A 22,489-nucleotide genomic window follows, 5' to 3' on the forward strand; every position below is an offset into this window, starting at 1 on the left:
TGTGGAAGAAAGACATTTGTAGGCCCCTGTGTGGTGACCAGCAGACATCATTGTGAAAAGAGTTAATGAACTAAATTGTATGCTTAGAAATGGTTAAAATAGCAATGTTACATATCTATTTATCACAATTAAAAATAGAAATGGAAGGTAGGCACAGTGGTACATGCCTGTAATCTCAGTACTTAGAAAGCTGAGACATGAGGATCACAGGTTCAAGGACAGCCTTAGTAAATTAGTGAGACTCTGTTTTAAAATTAAAGAATAAAATATAGGGCTGGGGGTATAGATAGGAAGTAAAATTCCCCTGAGTTTAATCCCCAGTACTACTTTAACTAATCAGCTGTTGCAGGAGAGGAGAATAAAACAAGGGGTTTAGGAAATGTTTAAGCACCATAAGCTCAATGTGTAGGGAATTATGTATTAGGTTAACAATTGCTTCGGCTGGAGCCTTGGGCAGGGCAATTTTGTCCTGTAAAAGAGGGCCTGTAGTGCATGGGCAGGAGGGCTTAGCATCAATCCCCTGTACTGAGATTGGGAAAGGAAAACTAGGACCCAAAGAGGATGGAAGGACTGAGTAGGCAACCAAAAAGGAGATTAGCTTACCGGCTACCTTGAGAGTTACCCTGGTCTTGGCAAGGGGGATCAAGGTTGAGGAATCTGGGAGCCATCAGTCTTCGGCCAGCCCAAGTAGCACCAGAGGTGGAGCGTGGTCTGGAGTTTGTGTTGATACATCAGGGGTTCACTGCTTTTCCAAGGGCACTGTTCCAGTGGCCCTCATGGCTGCTTGCCCGGCATGCTCTGGTTGGTGGTTGTGGCCTTGCCTCACTTGAAGCAGGCTCTTGGAGGTAGTTGTCTTGTTGTCCTCCAGCCCCAGGTGGCAACCCAGAGGGCTGAGCCTCCACCACAGGCCACAGGGCAGCTACCAAGGATCTGCCTTTTGGCAAAGTCAGAGTGTACTCTCCATTTCAGCCTGTTCCTCTTGGGAATTAAAGACTTTATATGAAATGTTCACCAAATCTCAGATAGGGGTCTGAGGGCCATCTTCAGACTTTCTTAATTTTTTTCTGAATATCAGGGGCCAATTGCCCAATGAAATGGGTTGCCAACACCACAGATCCTTCCTCAGTAGATGGGTCTAAGGAGGTATAGAGGATAAAAGCCTCCTGAAACCGATTAAGAAAAACAGGTTCTGTGGTGGAAGAGAGGGACATGACCTATCATTTAGTATGTATAAATTACCTTTAGTAAAAGAAAAGTATGGATTATAATGAACACAAATGTTTCAAATGAAACTGTCGTGACTTCGTAAACTGTTTTTAACATTAAATTCCAATTTCCTCTGTAGCTTCTGGCACGGACTTCTGTTTCATTCCTAAACCAAAGCCCACTACATATCAAATCAACATTTCTATCTATATAGAATATGAAAATCATGTTTTATTCCAAAACACGATTAAAACAATTTGCCTGACTGAATATTTTTTTAAAAGTGTGAAAACTTCCAGTAGGAAGGAGACAAAAGACAACTCAACAGCAGTATGGGTTTTATTGTAATAAAACCTGCAAAGAGGGTCTCCAGTAAAAGAATGAATCATATATGCTTGCTTACAGACAAAACATGTTTATAGGTGTTTAAGGAGAGAGTCTACAGGGAAGGGAAATGGTAGTTAGCTATGGAGGACTGTGTTGTTAAGGGGGAATTCTATAGGGCAGGGAAGTGGTGTTTAATTATTGCCAAAAGGGGTTATCAAAGGAAGTTAGTGTTTATAGCAGTGTTAAGCAGGACAATGGGACTTTCCTGTAAACCAGGGTGAGATAAACAAAGAGACTTATGAAGCTTTTGGGGTCACAACAGGGAAAGGGTATCCCAAGCAAGATTTGGGAGCCGGGCGTGGTGTTGCACGCTTGTAATCCCAGCATTAGGGAGGCTGAGACCAGAGGATTGCAGTTCGCGGACAGCCTCAGCTACTTAGTGAGCCCCTCTGCAACCCAGTGAGACCCAGTTTCAAAATAAAGAATAAAAACAGGCCAGGGAGTGTAGCTCGGAGGTCGAATGCCCCTGGGTTCCATCCCCAGACCCGCAAAAAAAAAAAAAAGAAAAAAAATTTGGAATTTCATTGTCACAAGATGGAGTCACTTTTGTTTGAGACTCTATCAGCATGTGGAGGGTGAGCCATGATTTATAACAAACTTCCGTGCAAGCACTGCTGTATCCTTTCTGTTTGGCTTACACTGTGTTTAAATGTGGGTCCCACATGTTCAGGGTCCTGACATAGTAGCATTTCTAACTTCCATTTTCTTTCCCCAGTGCTTCTACTGAAGGATTATTGAATCGCCAATGCATTTCATGCAATTTTATGAAAGAACAGTGCACATATTTTGATGCCAGTTTTAGTCCATTAAATCAACACTTTCTGTTATTCTGTGAAGGTAAGGATAAATACGTGATATTTGATAGAATTAATTTGTTTCATTTATTTTGTATTATTTATTGCCATCACCAATAAATGTAAAAGGCTATAAATTATAGATATGAATTTTGTTCAATCATATTTTTTAGAAATAGAAATTAGGAGTGAGTCCACATATATTCACCATCAATAAAAACTAAACATTTTATTTTATTTTATTTTATTTTATTTTATTTTATTTATTTTTTGTTGGTGGTGGTGGTACTGGGGTTCCTGGAAGCCCTTTTACCTCTGGGCTACACCCCCAAACCTATTTTTAGATTTTTATTTGGAAACAGAGCCAGAGCAGCTGGCTTCGAACCTGCGAGATCCTCCTGTCTCCACCTCCCAAGTGCAGGAATTACAAGCATGCGCCACCACGCCTGGCTAAACATGAACATTTTAAAAAAGTGAACAAACATTTATATTGGCAAAGCTATGCCACAGTGATAAACTAATTGAGCTATTCTTTAGGAACAGAATCAGTCTTCTTCTTTAAACAATGGCTTTTTTGTTGGAACTTTTATGATCTAGGGAAGTTGAGTTTCCCTGCTCAAGCTTTCATTCTGAGAAATTCCATCAGCCCAGATACTTCTGTCTTGTAACAGATACTTGATACAGTATCTCTAGGATAAATTCATAGGAGTCATTTTTTTCCTTTAATATGATGCTCTATTTTCTGGAGGAGAACTGGTATTTATGTGTCCTCTTACAAAGTGATTAATTGGGCTTTCTAGCCCTGGTCTGAACCCTAAGCTGTCTGAACCTGGTCTGAACCCTAAGCTTTCTAAGACATAATGAGGAACATAGCAACATTGGCTTTTATAATTATTTTTGTCTTCAATATCTGAAGTGAGTAATCAAAAATGAGAAATACATATGTAATAACACCAGGAAAAAATCATTAGACTTTTAGATAGAGATCCTTAGAGAAAGGAATTTTCAAAATCTCATATATGGTAATAACTTAATTAAATATATTCTAAATGTTTGGGATTCTGTTTAATATATTTTAAGTAACATATTTAGGCCCCAATTTTTTATTTATCTTGTGGATGCATTTTTAAAATAATGCATCCATTTTTTCTTTCTTGGATGATTGGTAAACAGAAGTATTCCTTGGGTCAGTGGATGGGTGGTGAAAATGTACTAAGCTAACTTTCTGGTCATCAATGACTACTCTGTAAAGATTAGACATAGAAGAGTACAAAACACAGGGCAGTCTAATCGTAGAGAGAGAGGGCATTTGAGGAGATGTAGATCTCAGCAAAATCTCTGAATATAGTTCTTTTCCCTTTTGTCCTGAATTCCCTGAACAACATACTTGCAGAAAGGAATGGAATCTATTTACCTGGTTCATGTTTCATTACATTTTAACAACAAAATGTTTCCATTAAAAAATAACTCTGATATATAACCCTTCCAATATGTATTACTTATATGTCTTAACAATGGCTATCTGCTTATTTTTAAATCTAGGTCCACGAGTCCCATTGGTCAGCCTACACAGCACGGGAAACCCAGGAAGTGAGTACATGAGGAGACGATCCACAGTAGTTGGGTTCAGCACTGGTATTAGACATCTTGTTATTTATTCTGAATGTCATACTCCACAGACCCTTCTTCAAAGGAATCCCCAACATGAAGAAAGCTGTGCAGTCACCATTGACTTGACATTATGTGTGTAGGTGGGATTGGATCTCATAAGGTTCCTGCTATACCTAATTCAATGTGGGGTGGTGAATGAAACAGGGGCACTCCAGCCTTCTGGAACCTTCATGTTGGGCCTCACATAGGTTTTTCCTTTAGGACAATGACTTTTATGGATGTCGTGATAATATTGAAAGTATTTTATATTCTGTTTGTTACAGATATCCATAGCTAGTATTTTTATATTTACTTTTACTCATTTATACATTTATTCAACATTATTTTGAGTAGGTATCTTTATTATCAAGCAATGTAAAGGAGGCGAGGGCTATATTGATAATAAGGACATGGGTTTAAGAACTTGCAATAGAGTAGTGGATAAGTAAATATATAAGTGAACTAATCTTAGAAGTAAATATCCAGCTTGCTTCCTATCTTCTCTCATTTTCTTTTTCCATCTCTGTTTCATTCTTTTTTATTTTTAGATATATTTGATCAATTTTCTTGTTCTCCAATGATGTAACATAAACTACTATAATAGAATAAGGAGGCTCACACTGATTAACTAATTTAACCCTCAAATAACCCTGAGGTAGCAAATTTTATTACCTCCTTTTATAGATGAGTAAACTGAGTCACAAAGAGAGTAAATAACTTTTATCAGAGTCACACTAATAAATGGCAGAGCCAGGAATCAAATAAGGCAGTTGAACTTTAGAATACAGTTTATAATCATTACAAAATGGCTGTCCTGTGTTATCCTGCATCACATACTTCTATTGAAGTAGGAGTCATAGATGCTTTCTTCTCTTATCCCTGATCTCAATGTACATCTTTTTTTTTTTTTTTTTTTTTTGGTGGTACTGAGGTTCCTGGAAGCCCTTCTACCTCCGGGCTACACTCCCAGACCTATTTTTGCATTTTTATTTGGAAACAGGGTCTCCTAAGCCAGCGCGCGCGGCTGGCTTCGAACCTGCGCGATCCTCCTGTCTCTGCCTCCCAAGCGCGGGGATTACAAGCGTGCGCCTCAATGTACATCTTAAAGAGGTTGCAGTAAGCAAATATATTCAGTATTAATACCGACAGCAGAAATAATGATAATAAAGACATTATGCTTGATGAAGTAGAAAGGTTGGTTGAATTTCATATATTCATAGAAAAGTTCTATGAAATGAAACCTTCACATACATCTTATGAAACCTGAGACAAATTAGTCAACGTCTCATAGAATCAGTTTCCTCTTAGGGAAAAAAGCAAATGGATTTGCATTTAGAATGAGATGCATTCATGACATAGAAGATACCCTTAATAAATGCATGTTCTATCTTTAGCAAAATTCCAAATCTGATTTTAATTTTATTTTTTTCATAGTACTGGGGATAAAAACCCAGGGACATTCTACCTCTGAGCTACATCTCTACACCAACATACATTTATTTATTTATTTATTTATTTATTTATTTATTTATTTATTTATTTATTTATTTGAAACAGATTTTCAGTATGTTGCAGAGGGCTCCACTAAATTGCTGAGGCAGACTGCGAACCTGCAATCCTTCTGTCTCAGGCTCCCAAATACTGGGATTATAAGCATGTGCCACCCTGTCTACCTCCTGCTTTTAATTTAATTTTATCTTACCATTATAACATTGCTACAATTATAAAATATTTATGCTACAAGTTATGAAGCAATTCTGCTATAAATTATGGAACATTTCTACCTAAGGGAAATCTTTCTTATTTTCCCATTTAGAAGCCATTTCTAATTGTCTCATAATATCAAAACAAAACAAAAATAAATAAAATTCTGTGAACAGTGGTCAGGTGTTCAATTTGATTTTTTTCATAACAATTACTTATGAGAATAAAATTTACATTCAATGATAAGTATATCCTTTGGTTGGTGAGAGTATGTTCACCAATGAACTAGTTTTAATTCATTTTGGGGTCTCCTGAATTAAAATAAGACCTGAGGATTTTACTGGGAAGAAAAAGTAAAATGAAAATACCTCATAAACATGGAAAGTCTTTTAGCCTACTAATCAAAGAAGCAAAAATAAAAAAAAAATTTCATGTAATATTTTCTAACAAGTTAATAACATAAAAATTTATTTTAAAGATTAAGATACAGTCTTTTGTAACATCTTGGTAGAAATATAAATTGTAAGGAGCATTTAAGAAAAAATGGAATCAGTCGTAATGTTTTTTTTAATATTTGTTTTCCTTTGGGTAGTTTTACTGAGAGAATAAGTCTAAATAGAGATTATTTTAACAAGACTACCTAAAATAGTACAAGATTTTATAAAAAAAAATACCAAAAGTGAGAGTTTATAAATGAATTCTGATAAAGTGTTGTTGAGTACCCTGAATAGCTTCTATTTGCCCTTCCAGAACCATAATTAGATCTCAACTGTATATTCAACATTATCTGACTTAGAAGTTACATTGACTTAGGTTCTGATGTTCTGATGTTGCCACTTCATTAAATGGAAGGCATTTTTGTGGGCAATTGGAGAGAGGAAGAAATTGAAGTAGTGTCTCTGTGCATCTGCCCTCTGTCTCTGGTTCAGCTGCTCATGATGGTGTTCTTGCTGGTTGAGTCTCAAGGTAGCCTCCCCAGTTGGCTGTGGCCTTTGATAGGATAATGTCCCATCAGTATGAATCCCTGACATAACCATTTGTATGGAGGGTCCAGTAACTGCTAGGTCTGATGGTTTCCTGACATTTTAGGCCTCACTGCTCTCATAAACTTATAGTTACTGTAATTAGTTCTTTTATTAAATTTTTGTCAAATAATTTAAATGAATGAATGCCGTTTCTTTACTACGAGGATAAAAATTAAAGGTATAATTATAAAATTTTACTCTTCAAAAATGTTTAATCTAGCTGGGCATGGTGGCTCACGCTTGTAATCCCAGCATTCGGGAAGCTGAGACCAGAGGATCGAGGTTCGTGGACAGCCTCAGCTACTTAGTGAGGCCCTCTGCAACTTAGTGAGACCCTGTTTCAAAATAAAGAATAAAAAATAGGGAAGGGGGTGTAGCTCGGAGGTCAAATGCCCCTGGGTTCCATCCCCAGATCCGCAAAAACAAAAAACAAAAAACAAGTTTAATCTATATTTCTCAGTAATTAAAAGGGACCAGAAGTTTTGTGCCACTCAACAAAACTATTCAAAAGTATATATAATGATGCAAGAAGATAATAGTCTAAAATATTAGAAACTTACATTTGCCTGTCAGCCTTCCAGGTGATTATGTTGTTGTACTTCTTTAATATTTTCCAGTGCTCTAAAATGAAACTTTATTATTTTATTACTTTCAATACTTTTTTCATTTATTTTATAATAAATCTTTCATTAAAATGCTCAGTGACTTGAGACATAGCATCAATATGTAGAATTTTTCTTAGTTAATATGTTATAAAAAGACTCATTTTTCACTACTCTAACAAAATACCTGGGATAAGCTAACTTTATAAATTAGGGTTTATTTTGATTCAAATTTTTGTAGGTTCACAGTTCAAGATCAAGGAGACCCCAGTGGGTTCAGCCTCTAATGATGGTGTTCTTGCTGGTTGAGTCCCAATTTAGCATAGGGCATCTGATGGCAACAGACAGGGAGCACATACATGTATGTGTCTGTGTCAGCCTGTGTCTTTCTCTCTGCTTATACATTCAACCAGAAGCTCCACCCTAAACCACAGTTGGATTAAGTTTTCACTTTCTTAATACCATTAGCATATGACTCTGGGTATTAAACTTCTCTATGACCTGGGAGAATAAACCATATTCCACACACTTGCACTATGGTCTCTTTTCTAATTTTATGTTTTCTTCTTTTTCCTTCTCTAATTTTACATGTTGTTTCCTTTAATTTACTCCCTTTCTTTTGAATGTCTGTTTCATTTCTTTTATTTTCTCTATTTCATCTATCCAGTTTTGCTCATTTTTAAAGTTTTATTCTTCTTTCTGATCTTTTTTTAATTTTTCATCTCCTCAATTTTCTGTTCTTATTTTCTTCTCCTCAATTTCCTGTTCTCATTGTCTTCTTTTTTCTTCTTTGACTTTACACCTAAAGCAATGTCATAAAAAAGGTGTGTCTGAAATGTTTTCTGAATTTATCATGATAAAAAATTTATCTGATCTTTATATTTTGAAAATGAACTTAAACTCTGTGTGTGTGTGTGTGTGTGTGTGTGTGTGTGTGTGTGTGTGTTACTGAGGGTTGAACTCAGGGGTATTCTACCTCCAAGCTACATTCATAGCCCTATTTTAGTTTGGTATTGAAACAGGGTCTCCCAAGGTTGATGAGAGCCCCATTACGACCTGAGGCTGTTCTTGAATCTGCTATCCTCCCACCTCAGCTTCCCAAATATTGGGATTACAGGCATGTGCCATCACACGTGGCAGTTTTAATCTTTGTTATATATATTTCTCTTGACTAGAATTTCTTTCTCTGTACCCATGGATGGATATTTTATGAGTAAATTAATGACACTGATTTTAAAGTAAAACTTTTTCCAACTGTAGCTATAGTCATATAATTAGTTTATATCTAATTAGGGTCTCCCTCCACATTGCCAATGTGAAATTACCAATGCTTCTAAGTGTAGTTCTTCATTTATTTAATTATTTATTTTAATGTGATGAGCTACTGTACATTAAAAGAAAAGCTACATATCTTTAGGATGATCTGTTGTTAGAGGTGTAAGATAGAAAGTTAGCAGAATGTATTATCCCCTTTTTATTTACCAAATATTAAGTGATATTAGCTTCTTCTACATTTTACAAAATATTTTATCTATAATATTTAGGTACATTTTTATATCAACACATAGATTATAAATGGTAAATCCTTGATGAAGGATAGAGTTTAAGAATTCACATTTTTAGATATTTAAAGTTAAATATTTGTGATAGCTTCCTTGAAAAGGTGCTAGTGTTCAAGTAATCTGAGTATTTTATATTTAGGGAATATAAGAAATCTCTAAGAATATCTACTTTCTCGGATTTATACTACAAAAGAAGACATTTATTTACAAGCTGGTACTCTGATATGCCTGAGATTGTATATGTAAGTCATAGACTAATGATAAAAGATGAAATGATTATAGTGTGACAATTTCTTTGGGGGAAATGGATGTAGTTTGGGGAAATACCTGGCAGTTGGGGGGCATTTCAAGAAGAAGAAATGTGTGTGGACAGACATAAGAAGTCATTAAAATTGTCACATTTGAAAGATAAAGGCTGAACCAGGTATGGTGGCCTGGTAATCCAGTATTTGGGAAGCTGAGACATTAAGATCATAGGTACAAGGTCGGCTTCAGCCATTTACCTAAGTAAGACCTTGTTTCAAACTAAAAATAACAACATAATGAAAAGACCTGAAGGTGTAGTTCCCTAGTAGAATGCCCTGGGGTTTAATCTCTAGTATATAAAATAAAATGAAATAAAATAAAATAAAATAAAATAAAAGTTGGTCAACAAGGTTAGAACAGATGTTTAAGAAAAGTCAAGGATATATGAAGCTACTGGGGTAGGCTAGAGCCAGATTATAAATTTTAAGCTTCATTCTTAGGAATTTGAATTTAACCATAAAAGTTTAATTTAAAAAGTTTGATATCTTATAAGTGTTTCATTCTGTGGAGAAATCGGAAGTAGACAAGGCCGCCATCTTCCAGAAAATAAAATAAAAAAGAAAAGAGAAAATTGGATAAAATGTGTGAAATGACTTTTTTTATATATAGGACTGTAATCAGCATTGGTCTCTGATCCCTAAAATAATAAAATAGGCAGATGACTGTTTTTAGTGTTTTTGTTTTCCTAGCTTTCGGATGGAAATATTTTCTGAACTATTTAAGAAGAAACAGGCCAAGCAGATTACTCAGATATTTCCAAGTTGAGGAGACAGAATTGGGTATTCAGAAGGGTGAAGGCTCCTTGAATGCTAGAAAGGTGGGCAGACACATTGAGGAAGGTAGCAGCAGAAAGAGCTCCAGCAGTCTGCATACCACGGCATGCTGGAGTCTTTCTCCATGCTTCCAGGGAAGCCAAGGCTCAAACAGTGCTGGGCTTGTTCATGTGCTTAACAGAAAAAACACTGAATATTTAGGAAGGATTCCAGAAGAGGCAGACATCTTAGTGGAATTAAATTATCCACAGAAAAAGGGTCATCAAACTCACACTAAAAAAATACTTTAAACAGCTTGAAATGATTGCATTGAACTACAAATAACTCAAGCACCTGCAAGATAAGGTCTAACAAATTTTAAAAGAATACAGCGAAATTCAGAATTCAAAAGGTAAACAACACACAAAGGTCAGTACCAAATAAAATATCATGGGAGATATGAAGGAATTAGAAAAGGACTAATGACTAGGAGAAATATTGGAGAATAGAAACACTCAGAAATGATAGGAAAATGACAGAGCCCACTGACATACACAATAATTAGGCTGCCAAATATATTTAAAGTGAATATAGTGAGAAAGAATTAGAATGTATTTTTGTACAGAAACTTTGTAAACAAAATATTTGAAATAAAGCCTTCTCTAGAACATATGCAAAACAGAATGTATCAAACAGAAGAAAAGATCAATAAAATTGGGGCCTTATCAATAGAATCTTTCCAGACACAGAGATCAAAAAGAATGAGAAAGATTAGGAGAATCTCAATGGTAGACTAATATCACATCTATCATGTTTTAATTGAGTTGGAAAGTGGGTGGGGCTTGTATAATATTTGATGAAAAAATAACCAATAATTTTTAAAATCCTACGTAAATAAAAATGTGCATAGGAAACCTAAGAAGGTAAATCTCAATAAAACCACACTAAGGTAGCCGGGTGTGGTGGTGTGCGCTTATAATCCCAGCATTCGGGAGGCTGAGACCAGAGGACCGCGGTTCGCGAACACCTCAGCTACTTAGTGAGGCCCTCTGCAACTCAGTAAGACCCTGTTTCAAAATAAAAAGAATAAAAACTTGGGCAAGGGGTGTAGTTCATAGGTCAGATACCTCTGGGCTCCACCCCCTGACCCGCGAAACAGAACAAAACAAAACAAAACAAAAACACACACTAAGGTACAAAATAAATTATAGAAAGCCAGTAGCCAAGGGTGGACGCACAGGCTTGTAATTCCAGCATTCCGGAGGCTGAGACAGGAGGATAACGGTTCAAAGACAACCTCAGCTACTTAGTGAAGCCATGCGCAATGCAGTAAGACCCTGTTTCATAATAAAGAATCAAAAATAGAGCTAGGGGTGTAGCTAGGAAATAGAATGCCCCTGGGTTCCATCCCCAGTGCGGCAAATAAAAAAATAAAAAATAAATAAATTATAGAAAGCAGTAATGAAGAGATCTCAAGTCATCAAAAAAATGACATACTACATCTGTACATTGCTTACACAGTAACAAAGACAAATGGAATATGTCTCATCAGAGAAAAGTAAACCTAAAGACAGTCTTGCAAAATATTAAAAATACTGCTGGAAAAAAACAACAAAAAACCCTCACTATACAAAATTTCCTTCCAAGTGAAGGCAAAATAAAGCTTCAAGATGGAAAGGAGCTAAGTGTTGCTATGAGACTTGCACTTATAAATCAATCAAAGAAGTTACAAAATTATTAGAAAATATTTTGAACCAAAAATTAAGAAAATATAATATATCCAAATTTAGGCATAGATAGTTATAGCTCTAAAAATGTATAGCTCCAAAATTTTATTTTCCCCCCAAAAAGAAACTTTTAAAACCAATATGCTAATCTTCCACTTTACAAAGTTGTTGGAAAAGTTTGAGAATATAGTTCTATGGTAGAATGCTTCCCTAACATGTGCAAAACCTGTGTTCATTTCTCAGAAATACAAAATAATACTTACTTTTAATAAGATAGTATTTCCTTGAAAAATATATTTTAATGAAAATAACATTTAAAGTAAAGATGAAGAAAAAATAAAAATGAGTAGAAATAAATGAGTATATTGAAAATAGACTAATAATAAGGAATGTATAGAAAACCAAAGGTGGTTCATTGATAAGATCAATAAAATTGACCAGATTCTAGAGAGAGACCTAGAGAGAGAAAAAGTACAATATCATTAGAATTTTCATTAATAAAATAGATGATGCTAATTCAGATTCTGTGGAGATTTAGAATAAAATAATAGGATATCATAAGAAATTTAATACCAGTAAACTTGACATGTTAGAGAAAGTGAATGAATTCCTTAATATACAATGATTAATAAATATATGCATAAGAAGTAATATGATACATAAATATTCTATTATCTACTAAATTTCTTAAGTTCACAATTAACATTCTTCCCACAAATAAAACTCTAGTTGCAGTCAGCTTCACTGATGTATTCTGTGCAACACTTAATAAATTAACACAAAACTTGCACAAACTACTTATAGCAAATATAAAGCCTGCATTATCTAGACACCTAATTTGGTTTTATAATTTGGCTATTGTTCATTGAGCTGTTGTAAAACACTCTAGTATTCTAACTTTAATTATTTTTAAAGATATTGAGGAATGGTGTTAGCTTAGCTAAGTAGCTGAGGCTGTCTGCAGACCTGTGATCCTCCTTCAGCCTCCGGAATGCTGGGATTAGAGAAACCCCAATCCCCATAGGATTGGCTTGTCATGTGGTGGTCTTTCAGGAACCTCCATACTTATCTCTATAGTGATTGTATTAATTTACAGTCTCCCCAAAAGTATATACGAGTTCCTATTTCCCAACATCCTTACCAGCATTTTCTATTTTTTTAACTTTTTTTTTTTTTTTTCGTGGTAATAAGGATTGAACCTAGAGGCATTCTACCTTTGAGCTACCCTCCCAGGCCAACTTTATTTTTTATTAGGAAACAGAGTCGGTCTAGATTAATGAGGATTTCACTATTTGCTGAGGCTCTCCTAGATCCTGTGGTCCTCTTGTCTAGGTCTCCCAAGCACTGGGATTACAGGCCTGAGCCACCACACCTGGCTTTATTTGTGTTCTTGATGATTGTCATTGTAATTGGGGTTAGCTGGAACCTACTTAGTTTTGATTTGCACTTCCTGATTGCTAAAGATGTTGAACATTTTTAATGTATTTATTTGCATTTGTATTTGTTTTGAGAAGTGTCTATTCAGCTCAATCAACCATTTTTATTGGGTTATCTGTTTTTGTTGGGTTGTTTTTTCACTTTTGATATATTCTGGCTGTTAGACCTATATGAGAAGAGTAGCCACCATAGATTTTTCTTCCAATATGTAGGCTTTTTCTTTAAACTTGATTGTATCTTTGATGCACAGAAACCTTTTATTTGATGTCATCCCATTTATTGACTCTTGATTTTATTTTCTGAAATTTAAGGGTCATGTCTCTCTCAGTGCTTATGTGTTACAGAGTTGATCCTATGTTTCTTTGTTGTAACTGCCAACACACTAATGTATTACCCCAGGATAAAGAAAGTCAAGCATGTCTGCTCTATAATGCCTTTGTACAACATTATGTTAGAAGATTTACACATGGAAATAGGAAACAAAAAGAAGCATAAGTAGTACAACTTTCATCATTTTCAAAAGACATGTTCATTTGCAAAATTTAAAATAGGCAAACAATTACAATACTATAGAATATGCAAAAGTAAACTATCAGCAATAAGTGATTTTATCATGGTTACAGGTACAGATCACTATTCAAATTTCAACTATTTTTTAAATTACCATGAAAAATTTAAAATTCATTTAAAACTACCATTTAAAATAACATTAGAGTTGGACTTGGTGATACAAGCCTGTAATCCCAGTATGGGGGAGGCTCAGACAGAAAGATCATAGGTTCAAGGCCAGCCTCAGTAACTTAGTGAGACCTTGTTTCAAGATAAAAAATAAAATAGGGCTGAGGTTGTGGCTCAGGGATAGAATGACACTGGGTCCCATCCCCAGAACACTCCACACACAAATAGAAATATTATAAAGTGTAGGATTGAACGTAATAAAATAAATAAGTCTTCTAAAATGAAAGCTATGTACCATATATGAAAGAAATTAAAAACTCAACTGGATATAGACTTATATGTGTATATATTAATTTGAAGGTTTATTATTTTTAAATTGTAAAATATTTTAATACAACATAAATAAAAACACTAGCAAGTTACTGATATTTATTTTATATTATCGGTTTTTTGTTTTATTTTAGTATTACAATTACTGTTTACTATCCTAATATTACTATTGCAATATTAAGTTTGTTTATCTTTATTAAGAACCTAATATTTCTTTAATCTCACCTAGTATTTTTATATATTAGATTGTATAATTCTCACATAGCTCATATTTTACCTGTTTTTGAATATGTAACATCTTCATGCTTTTTCAATCTTAATGAACAGACTATAATTTTAATGCATTTTAATGTCCTTATTTGGGAATTATATCAGTTGTGTCAAAAATTAATTGTTTTTCTTGACTAAATTTTGTCTTTACCTGAGTTTTTTCTATTGGAGTCTAGACATTTCAAATTTCATCTCATTTGGTGCTTGATAACTTTGTATTACTTTACAGATTCTCACTCAGGGCAGTATTATGATCAGATTTTCATTTTGAGAATGTAGAAGCTAACTCCATGCTATATGAGCAAATGGCAAAATCACTGGGGTAAAGAAGTTCTGCTAGAAAATTGTAGTGATTTAGGAGACAAATTCTGAGACTAATCAGTGCCTAGCACAGAGCCTCACCAATGGTAGAATTAGATAATTTTAAGTAGTGTTGCACTGATTCTTGACTAATGCATAGGGGTTAGCTATTTATCCTGCCCTCTTTGGTTTACAGAATATTTTATACTGGAAAGCAATTCTATGCTGAAGGAAGCTATACAGAAGAAGAAGATGGTAAAGCCAGAAATTAAAATTCTTCATATTGACGACTATGGTAAAGTTCTGTGCATGCTGTACTAGTCAAGAAGAACTTTCTGTACATCTTATAATTTTACATGTAAATGACTCTTCATCTTTAATATTTTGCTCTCTCTTTAAAAGAACTTCCTTTACAGTTGTCCTTTCCCAAAGATTTTATGGACCGAAACCAGTATGCTCTTCTATTAATAATGTAAGTATTTTGATTGCTTTTGAAATAAAGACCTATAAACATGTTATAATTTTTCTGCTGTTTCTCATGAGAGCATTCTGATTAAATAAGCGTCAGAAGTCTTGTGTGTATAGTCAACTCAGACAGCTATCAATTGTCTGAGTTGCTCAGGAAGTCTGTCATTGAATTTTGTGTAGAGATGTTTAATTTTTTATACTTCTCCATCCCAAATAGAATTTAATGCTACCTATGGAAGTAGTGGCACTAGCTAGTTTGGTTTGTGTATGTCTGTTTAGGCATTACTTGCATACTGAAAGGCAGGGTCACACACCCCAGGAAGCAAACCAGGGGTTCTGATTCCTTACATTTTCTTAAGAGAAGGTGACCAGCTTGCTTTGGTGTCACACCTGCTTTGTTCTAGTAGATCTTTAGGCCATAAGAGGAATCTAAGGACCGGCACAAGAAGATACTTTAAATATTTGTCTTAAGCTTGTATGAATGCCTGTAAACTCAGTACTTGGGAGGCTAAGACAGGAGGATCAAAGGTTGGAGAGCACCCTCAGAAAGTAGTGAGACTTGGATCAACCTAGAGAGCCCTGTTTTAAAATAAAAATAAAATAGGGCTGGAGGTATAGCTCAGAGGTTGAATGTCCCCTGGATGCCATCTATAGTATCACATACAAAAACATAAACACACACAAAATTTAATAAACTATAAACATAATAATTATGATTAGTAATATTTTTAAATATTTAAATTTATCAATATAAGTATTTAATGTGTGATTGAGTATTCATAAAGTTATTTGATAGGTATTTCTAAAGCTGATATAGTTGGCCCATAGAATTTATTTTGCTGTTCTTTTGGCTGATGAAAGAAAGAATGGAAGGGAATATTATGTCATGTCTAGTTATTTTAAATACTAATTTACTTTATTCAAACTTCTTATTTTTCAGAGGTAAATTCTCAGTAGCTATATAGAATATGGCATGCTAAAAACAAAGGATTTTTTGTTTTAATTTATATTCATAAAGTGGCTTATTTTTTAAAAATTGCATGGCCTTTTCTAAGTTATTTGTATTTGGAGGCATATGTGGACCAGAATACCATAAATATAAAGTGTTACCTAACAACAATTTTAAAAATGGCTCATAATTTAAAGGTATATTTTTTCTGTTATGGTTAAACTGCTTTTTAATGGACTTTCCATTCTAAACATTATGACTAAAATATATTTCAGAAATGAGCAACTAGTGCTGAGCAGGAACATGGCTGCTAAAGGGTTTAAGAGTTGATTTTGTGATTTTTAGTGTCACTGATTTTTTTCTTTTTTGTGTGGTTTGTCTGGAAACCCATTGAGTATGAATCATTCTTGGCCTGTAGAAGTGTGCTGATATCCAGGGAATTCTATGCAGAAGGCATGAGTTAGAGACTCATAACTGAGACAGTCAAACGGGCCTTTCACAATTTCAAAACTTATTTCTGTTAAATCTTCAATATGGAACCTTAAAAGAATTTACCTCTGAGAACTGAAAATACAAATGAATGAATGAATGCAGACAGAATATTTTGGCAGTGCTGGGCGTGGTGGCACACGCTTGGAATCCCAGTGCTTGGGAGGCTGAGACAGGACGATCACACAGGTTCAAAGCCAGCCTCAGCTATTGAATGAGGCTCTCAGTAACGTAGTGAGACTCTGTTTCCAAATAAAATATAAAATAGCTCTGGGAGTATAGCCCAGAGGTAGAAAGCCCCTGGATTCCACCTCCAGTACCAAACAAAAAGAATATTTTGGCTGCAATAAAAAACCCAAGCAGCATTGCCAGCACCAGTGGTTCTTGGTGGCCTGGACTTGCTGAGGTCTCTACAGAGTCCTGATCCCTTTCTCTGAGCTACCCCTCTACTGCTCTCCACATGCTTGTCTTTCTCTAGTCTTTGTGTTTATAATGAGTCCTTAAAGCCCAGAAGTGTATTTATTCTATTTACATCGTTATCCATTTTAGCATTTATAACCTCAAATTGCTTTTTTATGTTATTCTTGTTTCCTACTCATGGATATGAAATTTAGTACAATACATATTTACCATGTTGCTTTATGGGCAAGAAGCTGTGTTAATGATTATGGAGAAATAAAACGATTATAAGCATCTTGAAGTCTGAAATCATTTGTGAGGTTTCTTCAGTATATCCTTATAATACCAGCATGCTTGGAGGAGGCTCGGAAAATGTACTGACTCACCTGCAGTCATCTAGAAGTGCAAGACTGAAAGTGATGTGAGCACCATACTACCATTGTAGTCAGGAGGGATCCCATGCTCAAACCATCCTCAGCAACATAGTAAGGCCCTTCAGATCTTAGTGAGAGCCTGTTTCAAAATTAAAAAATAAAATAAAATCTGTCTGGGATGTAGCATAGAGCTAGAATGCCCCTGTGTTCAAGGCCTAGTGCCACAAAAAATCAATCAATCAATTAATCTAAAAATGATTCTAAATCACATCCAAAAAAAAATCACTCTGTAGAAAGTCTTCACACTCTTTACTTTTTACTTTATGATACTTTAAGCAAATCAGATGGTCGGAGGTAAATCTGTTTGGTTTCCCAGCAGTAAAGACATGTATATTCCAAGGACCTCTAACATGATTTGATCCTTCGTTTGTTCCATTTAAACACTATAATTTTGTGTTTAGTTTCTTAAAAAGTAACATATATACATATATAGTGTTTGATATGAATGAGAGAGAAATAATATTTATTTTGAGACGTGATTTTCAGTTATTATCGCTTTACCATGTAATGAGATTTAAAGCTTAAATTTTAAGTTTCCCACTTCTGTTAATCTTCCTCAAATTAAATGAAAGGAAATGTACTCAAACAGTAATACACAGGAAAGAATTAAGGAAAGGCAGTGACATTTAATCTAAGTTAATGGGCTAGAAAAGGTAATAATTTATTTTCTTTTTCCTTAAACATGTTTATCCTTGTAGATAATACATCTTAAATGTCTGAATTAATTTCTTACTGTTATTTTAAAATGTACACACAAATTATTTAGAGATTATGTTCCCATCTCACAGTGAGGACACTTGAGAAGTGGGGGTGATAACACCACATGTTGGCAGCTACAGGAAGCTGAAAGCATAGCAGGAAAGTTCTTATGATTTCTTATTATTTCTTAATATATTTTCTTATGGTTTCTTAGTTATGGTGATAAGGGCATTCAACAGATGTGGTATGGTGACACATGCCTATCATCCCAGAACTTGAGAGGCTGAGACAAGAGGATCATAGATTTAAAGCCACTCTCAAAAATTAAGCAGGACCCTAGGCAACATAGTGACCCTGTTTCAAAAAAAAAAAAAAATAGAGTGGTTGGGTTTAGCTTACTGGTAGAGTGCCCTTGGTTCAATACTTAGTACTAAAAAGAAATGTTGTAAATTCAGTAAAACAGAAAAAGTCTCAGAATTAGAAATTAGTAAAAGAAGTATTCAACATTTTAAATCTCAATCCTATTCTGGATAAAAATTCCAATTTCCTGTTATTTTGGACATAATCACTTATAAGCCAAACAACCTAAATGAATATTTTGCTAAGGTCTATTTTTTTTGGTAGTACTGGGATGGAACCAAGGGACATTCAACCTCTGAGCAACAGCCCCAGTCCTATTTTTTACTCTTTATTTTGAAACCGGGTCTCACTGAGTGAAAAAGGGTCTCACTAAGTAGCTGAAGTTGTCTGTGAACCTCAATCCTCCTGTCTCAGCCTCCCAAATGCTGGGATTACAAGCGTGCACCACCACACCTGGCTGAGGTCTATTCTTTTCACCAAGTTCTCTCAAAAAAAAAAAACTGGGGTTACTTCTTATTTATGGTTTATAGTTTCTTTACCTATCTGTGTCTCCATTCATTAAATTGTAAAACTGTGCAATGACTAATACCTGCCCTTGCAAACAGAATAGTCATGAATCTGTATTTAATTGACAACACAGTAGGTTAACATTAAACTGTGTGTGTATATATATGTGTGTGTGTGTGTGTGTGTGTGTGTGTGTGTATGTACACACACACACACACACACAGATTTTGGTTGATAAATTTACTTCTAGACTCTGTGTCTAGTACTTGGGAGGCTGAGATAGGAGGATAACATATTCTAGCAACTTAGCAAGGCCCTCAGCAACTTAGTGAGATACTGTTTCAAAAAATAAAATAAAGCTGCATGGGTAGATCAGAGATAAATTCCCGAGTTTAATCCCCAGTTTAAAAAAAGAAAGAAAGAAAAGAAAGAAAAATATATGATTACCATATAGTACTGAATGTTTTTATGATGCCCCACCTTGGGCAAAATGAAGATTCTAAGTTTGTATGTAATTAGCATCCATTTTAAAATTATAAGTCATTGAAATCTCTGATATATCCCTGATATATATCCTATATGTTGTATGTACTAATGTTGTATTCATGCTATTTCCTTTAGAAAATGCAGAAATCTGTTTGTTGTGAGATTGTCTATTACTATTTATAAACCACACATACTTTATTCTATTTTTATCTAAAACTCAGCATGTAGAATATTTGCACTACCATGTCTAGAAATGATCTGCTGCATAAAAGATTTACATGAGTTATATATACATAAAGAGAATCCAGTCTCCTCTTCTTGTTCTATTTATATGATGCGCTAAGGTGGTGTTTAACTGTCAGTGACTTAGGTGTGACTCTAAGTGTAAAATAATTGAGCAAACACTCTTCTCAGGATATGAAAGAAAAGATCTTCCAATCCACTTTCCTTCTATTCTTCATCTATTCTTTTAGAAATGATCTCAAATAGAAATTGGCCAAAGGGCAAGAATTAATGTAGTAAAACTTTGACAGCGGAGATGATTAGGAGATTGGATATTTCCTACCATTTTATTGTTCAATTTCTGCCCTGGAGATGTCCCTAAAGCCTTTTTCTATTGGTTCTCTTCTGATATTTTCATGAGCTGTCTAAGATGTTTATCCTGAGGTTAATTTTGTGTGGATAATGCTAACAGTCCATTTTTGAGTTTTAGAGCTGGCTCATTAATATCCAGGCTGTTTAGTGTTTCAACCTACACTGATAAGCCTTCAGTTTTTTAGTTCCTCTTGCAACATAAATAACTTGATATGAAATACTGAATTCTGCTTTTCCTTCATTGCCCTCATGACAATTTTTACGCAACTTTTGCATCTGGCTAAAAATATAATATCTGGCTTCTATTCAATGGAATGAGCAAAATAGGGATCAAATTCTTTTCAAGGCAAAGAATAATGCTTTTTGTAGATAATAATTGTGGCATGAGGAAGACTTGTATTAAAAAAGAGAAAAAGGGGAAGAAGAAGGGTTACAAAGTGGAAGAATAAAAATTTCAATATTATAAATGAAAAATATCTCCCCAAATTTAGAGATCAAGGAAAACAGTAAAACATAAATACTCTATATGTGTTTTAATAAGTTGAAAACAAAATTAAGCTGGCCAAGCAGAGTGGTGCATACTCGTAACACTTGTAATTCCAGTACTTGGAAAGCTGAAATAGAAAGGCCCCAGGTTCAAAGCCAGAATGCAGTAACTTAGGGCTCGGAGTATAGCTCAGTGTTAGAATGCCCCGGGATCAATTTCCAATACCCCCCCCCAAATAAAGAAATTAAGCTGGGCATAGGGTTCCCCTATGTAATCCCAGCAACAGACTCAAGGTCATCTTGTGCAGCTTAGAAAGACCCCGTTTAAAGAAAAACATTTTAAAAGGGATGGGGATATAGTTGTAGAGTAATTTTTGTAGCATGTGCAAGGTCCTGGGTTAATTCCAGAGCACCACAAAAAACCATAAGTAAGTAAATTAGAAATGTTTGATAAAAAAATTAAGGGCATTTTTCAGGTCCACTTGAACTAAAAGAAAACAATTTTAAATGTCTCTAAAATGTAGTGAATTAAATCACATAAGTGATAGCAATGATTTTTAAATCAAGTTACAATGAAATACACAGGCACTCTAAATCTTAGCAATTTTAAAGGAATTTGAATACTAATACTCAAGAAGTTTCTAAGTATCTGAGTGATAGATCTGCAAGGTTCTCAGTAGTTCCTTGTGGAGCATCATCTATAGGTAGAAAAAGCACAGTGGTTCTTTTTCATTTGGATGGACAGAGCGTTACTGCCAAATAACTCTAATTCATGTCAGCAAAGATTTGGATATATGGCATGTAACCTATTTTATACAAAATTATTTAATATTTGTTTATGAGAAGAGATTTTAAAATTGTTTATTTGTGCAAATAGGTGTAATAGGGGTCAAGAACACCTTAGTAGACCCAAATGCACTTTCCTTGTGGAACTGTGTTCTTGAATGGGTGTGTAGGAATTAACCAATGTAGAAAAGCATGGTGGGGGTGGGGGACCCATATTTGCTTAGCTCTCTTTCTTTGAGAAGAATGGAAGGTCCAAAACTTTGGCCAGATCTGGGTTAGTACTACTGAACACTTAATCATGGAACAAACACACTTTACTAAAACATACATACATATACACATATACATACATGTATGCATGTGCAAACATATATTCTCATTAATCATATATATATATATATATATATATATATATATATATATATATGTATATAGTCTCGTTTTATTGTCATCATAACTCTTATCTTCTTTCCAAACATAAGCAAATCCAGGAAGGAAAGTCACTTCTCTAAAGCTACTGGGCCAGAGGCCAATCAATCTGTCCCTGTCATCAGTCTCCTGTACCTGTTTCCACAGTGATGTTCTGATCTCCCTATATGATTCAGGTCATTAATGCATACTACTTTTCTAAAAGGTTTAACAAGAGATAAGGTGTACGAATGAAAATTTATAAATATAACTGATTGAAGGTTAATAAAATTAGAGAATTTAATTGGCAAGCCTAATTATCCATATATTATTAGATAGGCTTCATACTCATCAGTAGAAACAATATCTTAGGAACTGGGAAATAAGGTGTGGGTACTTGCACAAACAAACTTGATCACATCAAGCAATCTATTAAAAAAAACTAATTCTGCCCTTCTTCATGTAGGAAATTTCACCTTTAAAAAGAAACTGAAAGATAATACAAAGAGAAACTTGGTGTGGTGGGACACGTGTGTAATCCCAATACTTGGGAGGCTGAGGCAGAAGAATCCTAAGTTCCAGGTCAGACTTAGAAGCCTTATGAGACCCTCAGCAACTTAAACCTTGTTTCAAAATAAAAAAATATAAAGGTCTGTGGGTTTACCTTGGAGGCAGAATATCTCTGATTTCAATT

The 22,489-nt window shown here is 34.6% G+C and overlaps 1 protein-coding gene across 5 annotated transcripts in view; it reads left to right on the forward strand.

Moving 5' to 3' along the window:
- DPP10 (dipeptidyl peptidase like 10) overlaps positions 1–22,489 on the forward strand; it is a gene marked incomplete at both ends in the record, with an annotated part of 1,533,989 nt that overhangs the window by 1,484,068 nt on the left and 27,432 nt on the right. For all 5 annotated transcript variants that reach the window (XM_080690187.1, XM_080690189.1, XM_080690186.1 and 2 more), the window contains 4 exons: positions 2,309–2,430; positions 3,930–3,977; positions 14,927–15,025; positions 15,133–15,202. In XM_080690187.1, the coding sequence (XP_080546313.1) occupies positions 2,309–2,430; positions 3,930–3,977; positions 14,927–15,025; positions 15,133–15,202 (339 nt within the window). The remainder of the gene's footprint in view (positions 1–2,308; positions 2,431–3,929; positions 3,978–14,926; positions 15,026–15,132; positions 15,203–22,489) is intronic.

This window comes from Muscardinus avellanarius, assembly GCF_963383645.1.
Source record: "Muscardinus avellanarius genome assembly, chromosome: 2".
In the NCBI taxonomy this organism is placed as follows: Eukaryota; Metazoa; Chordata; class Mammalia; order Rodentia; family Gliridae; genus Muscardinus; species Muscardinus avellanarius.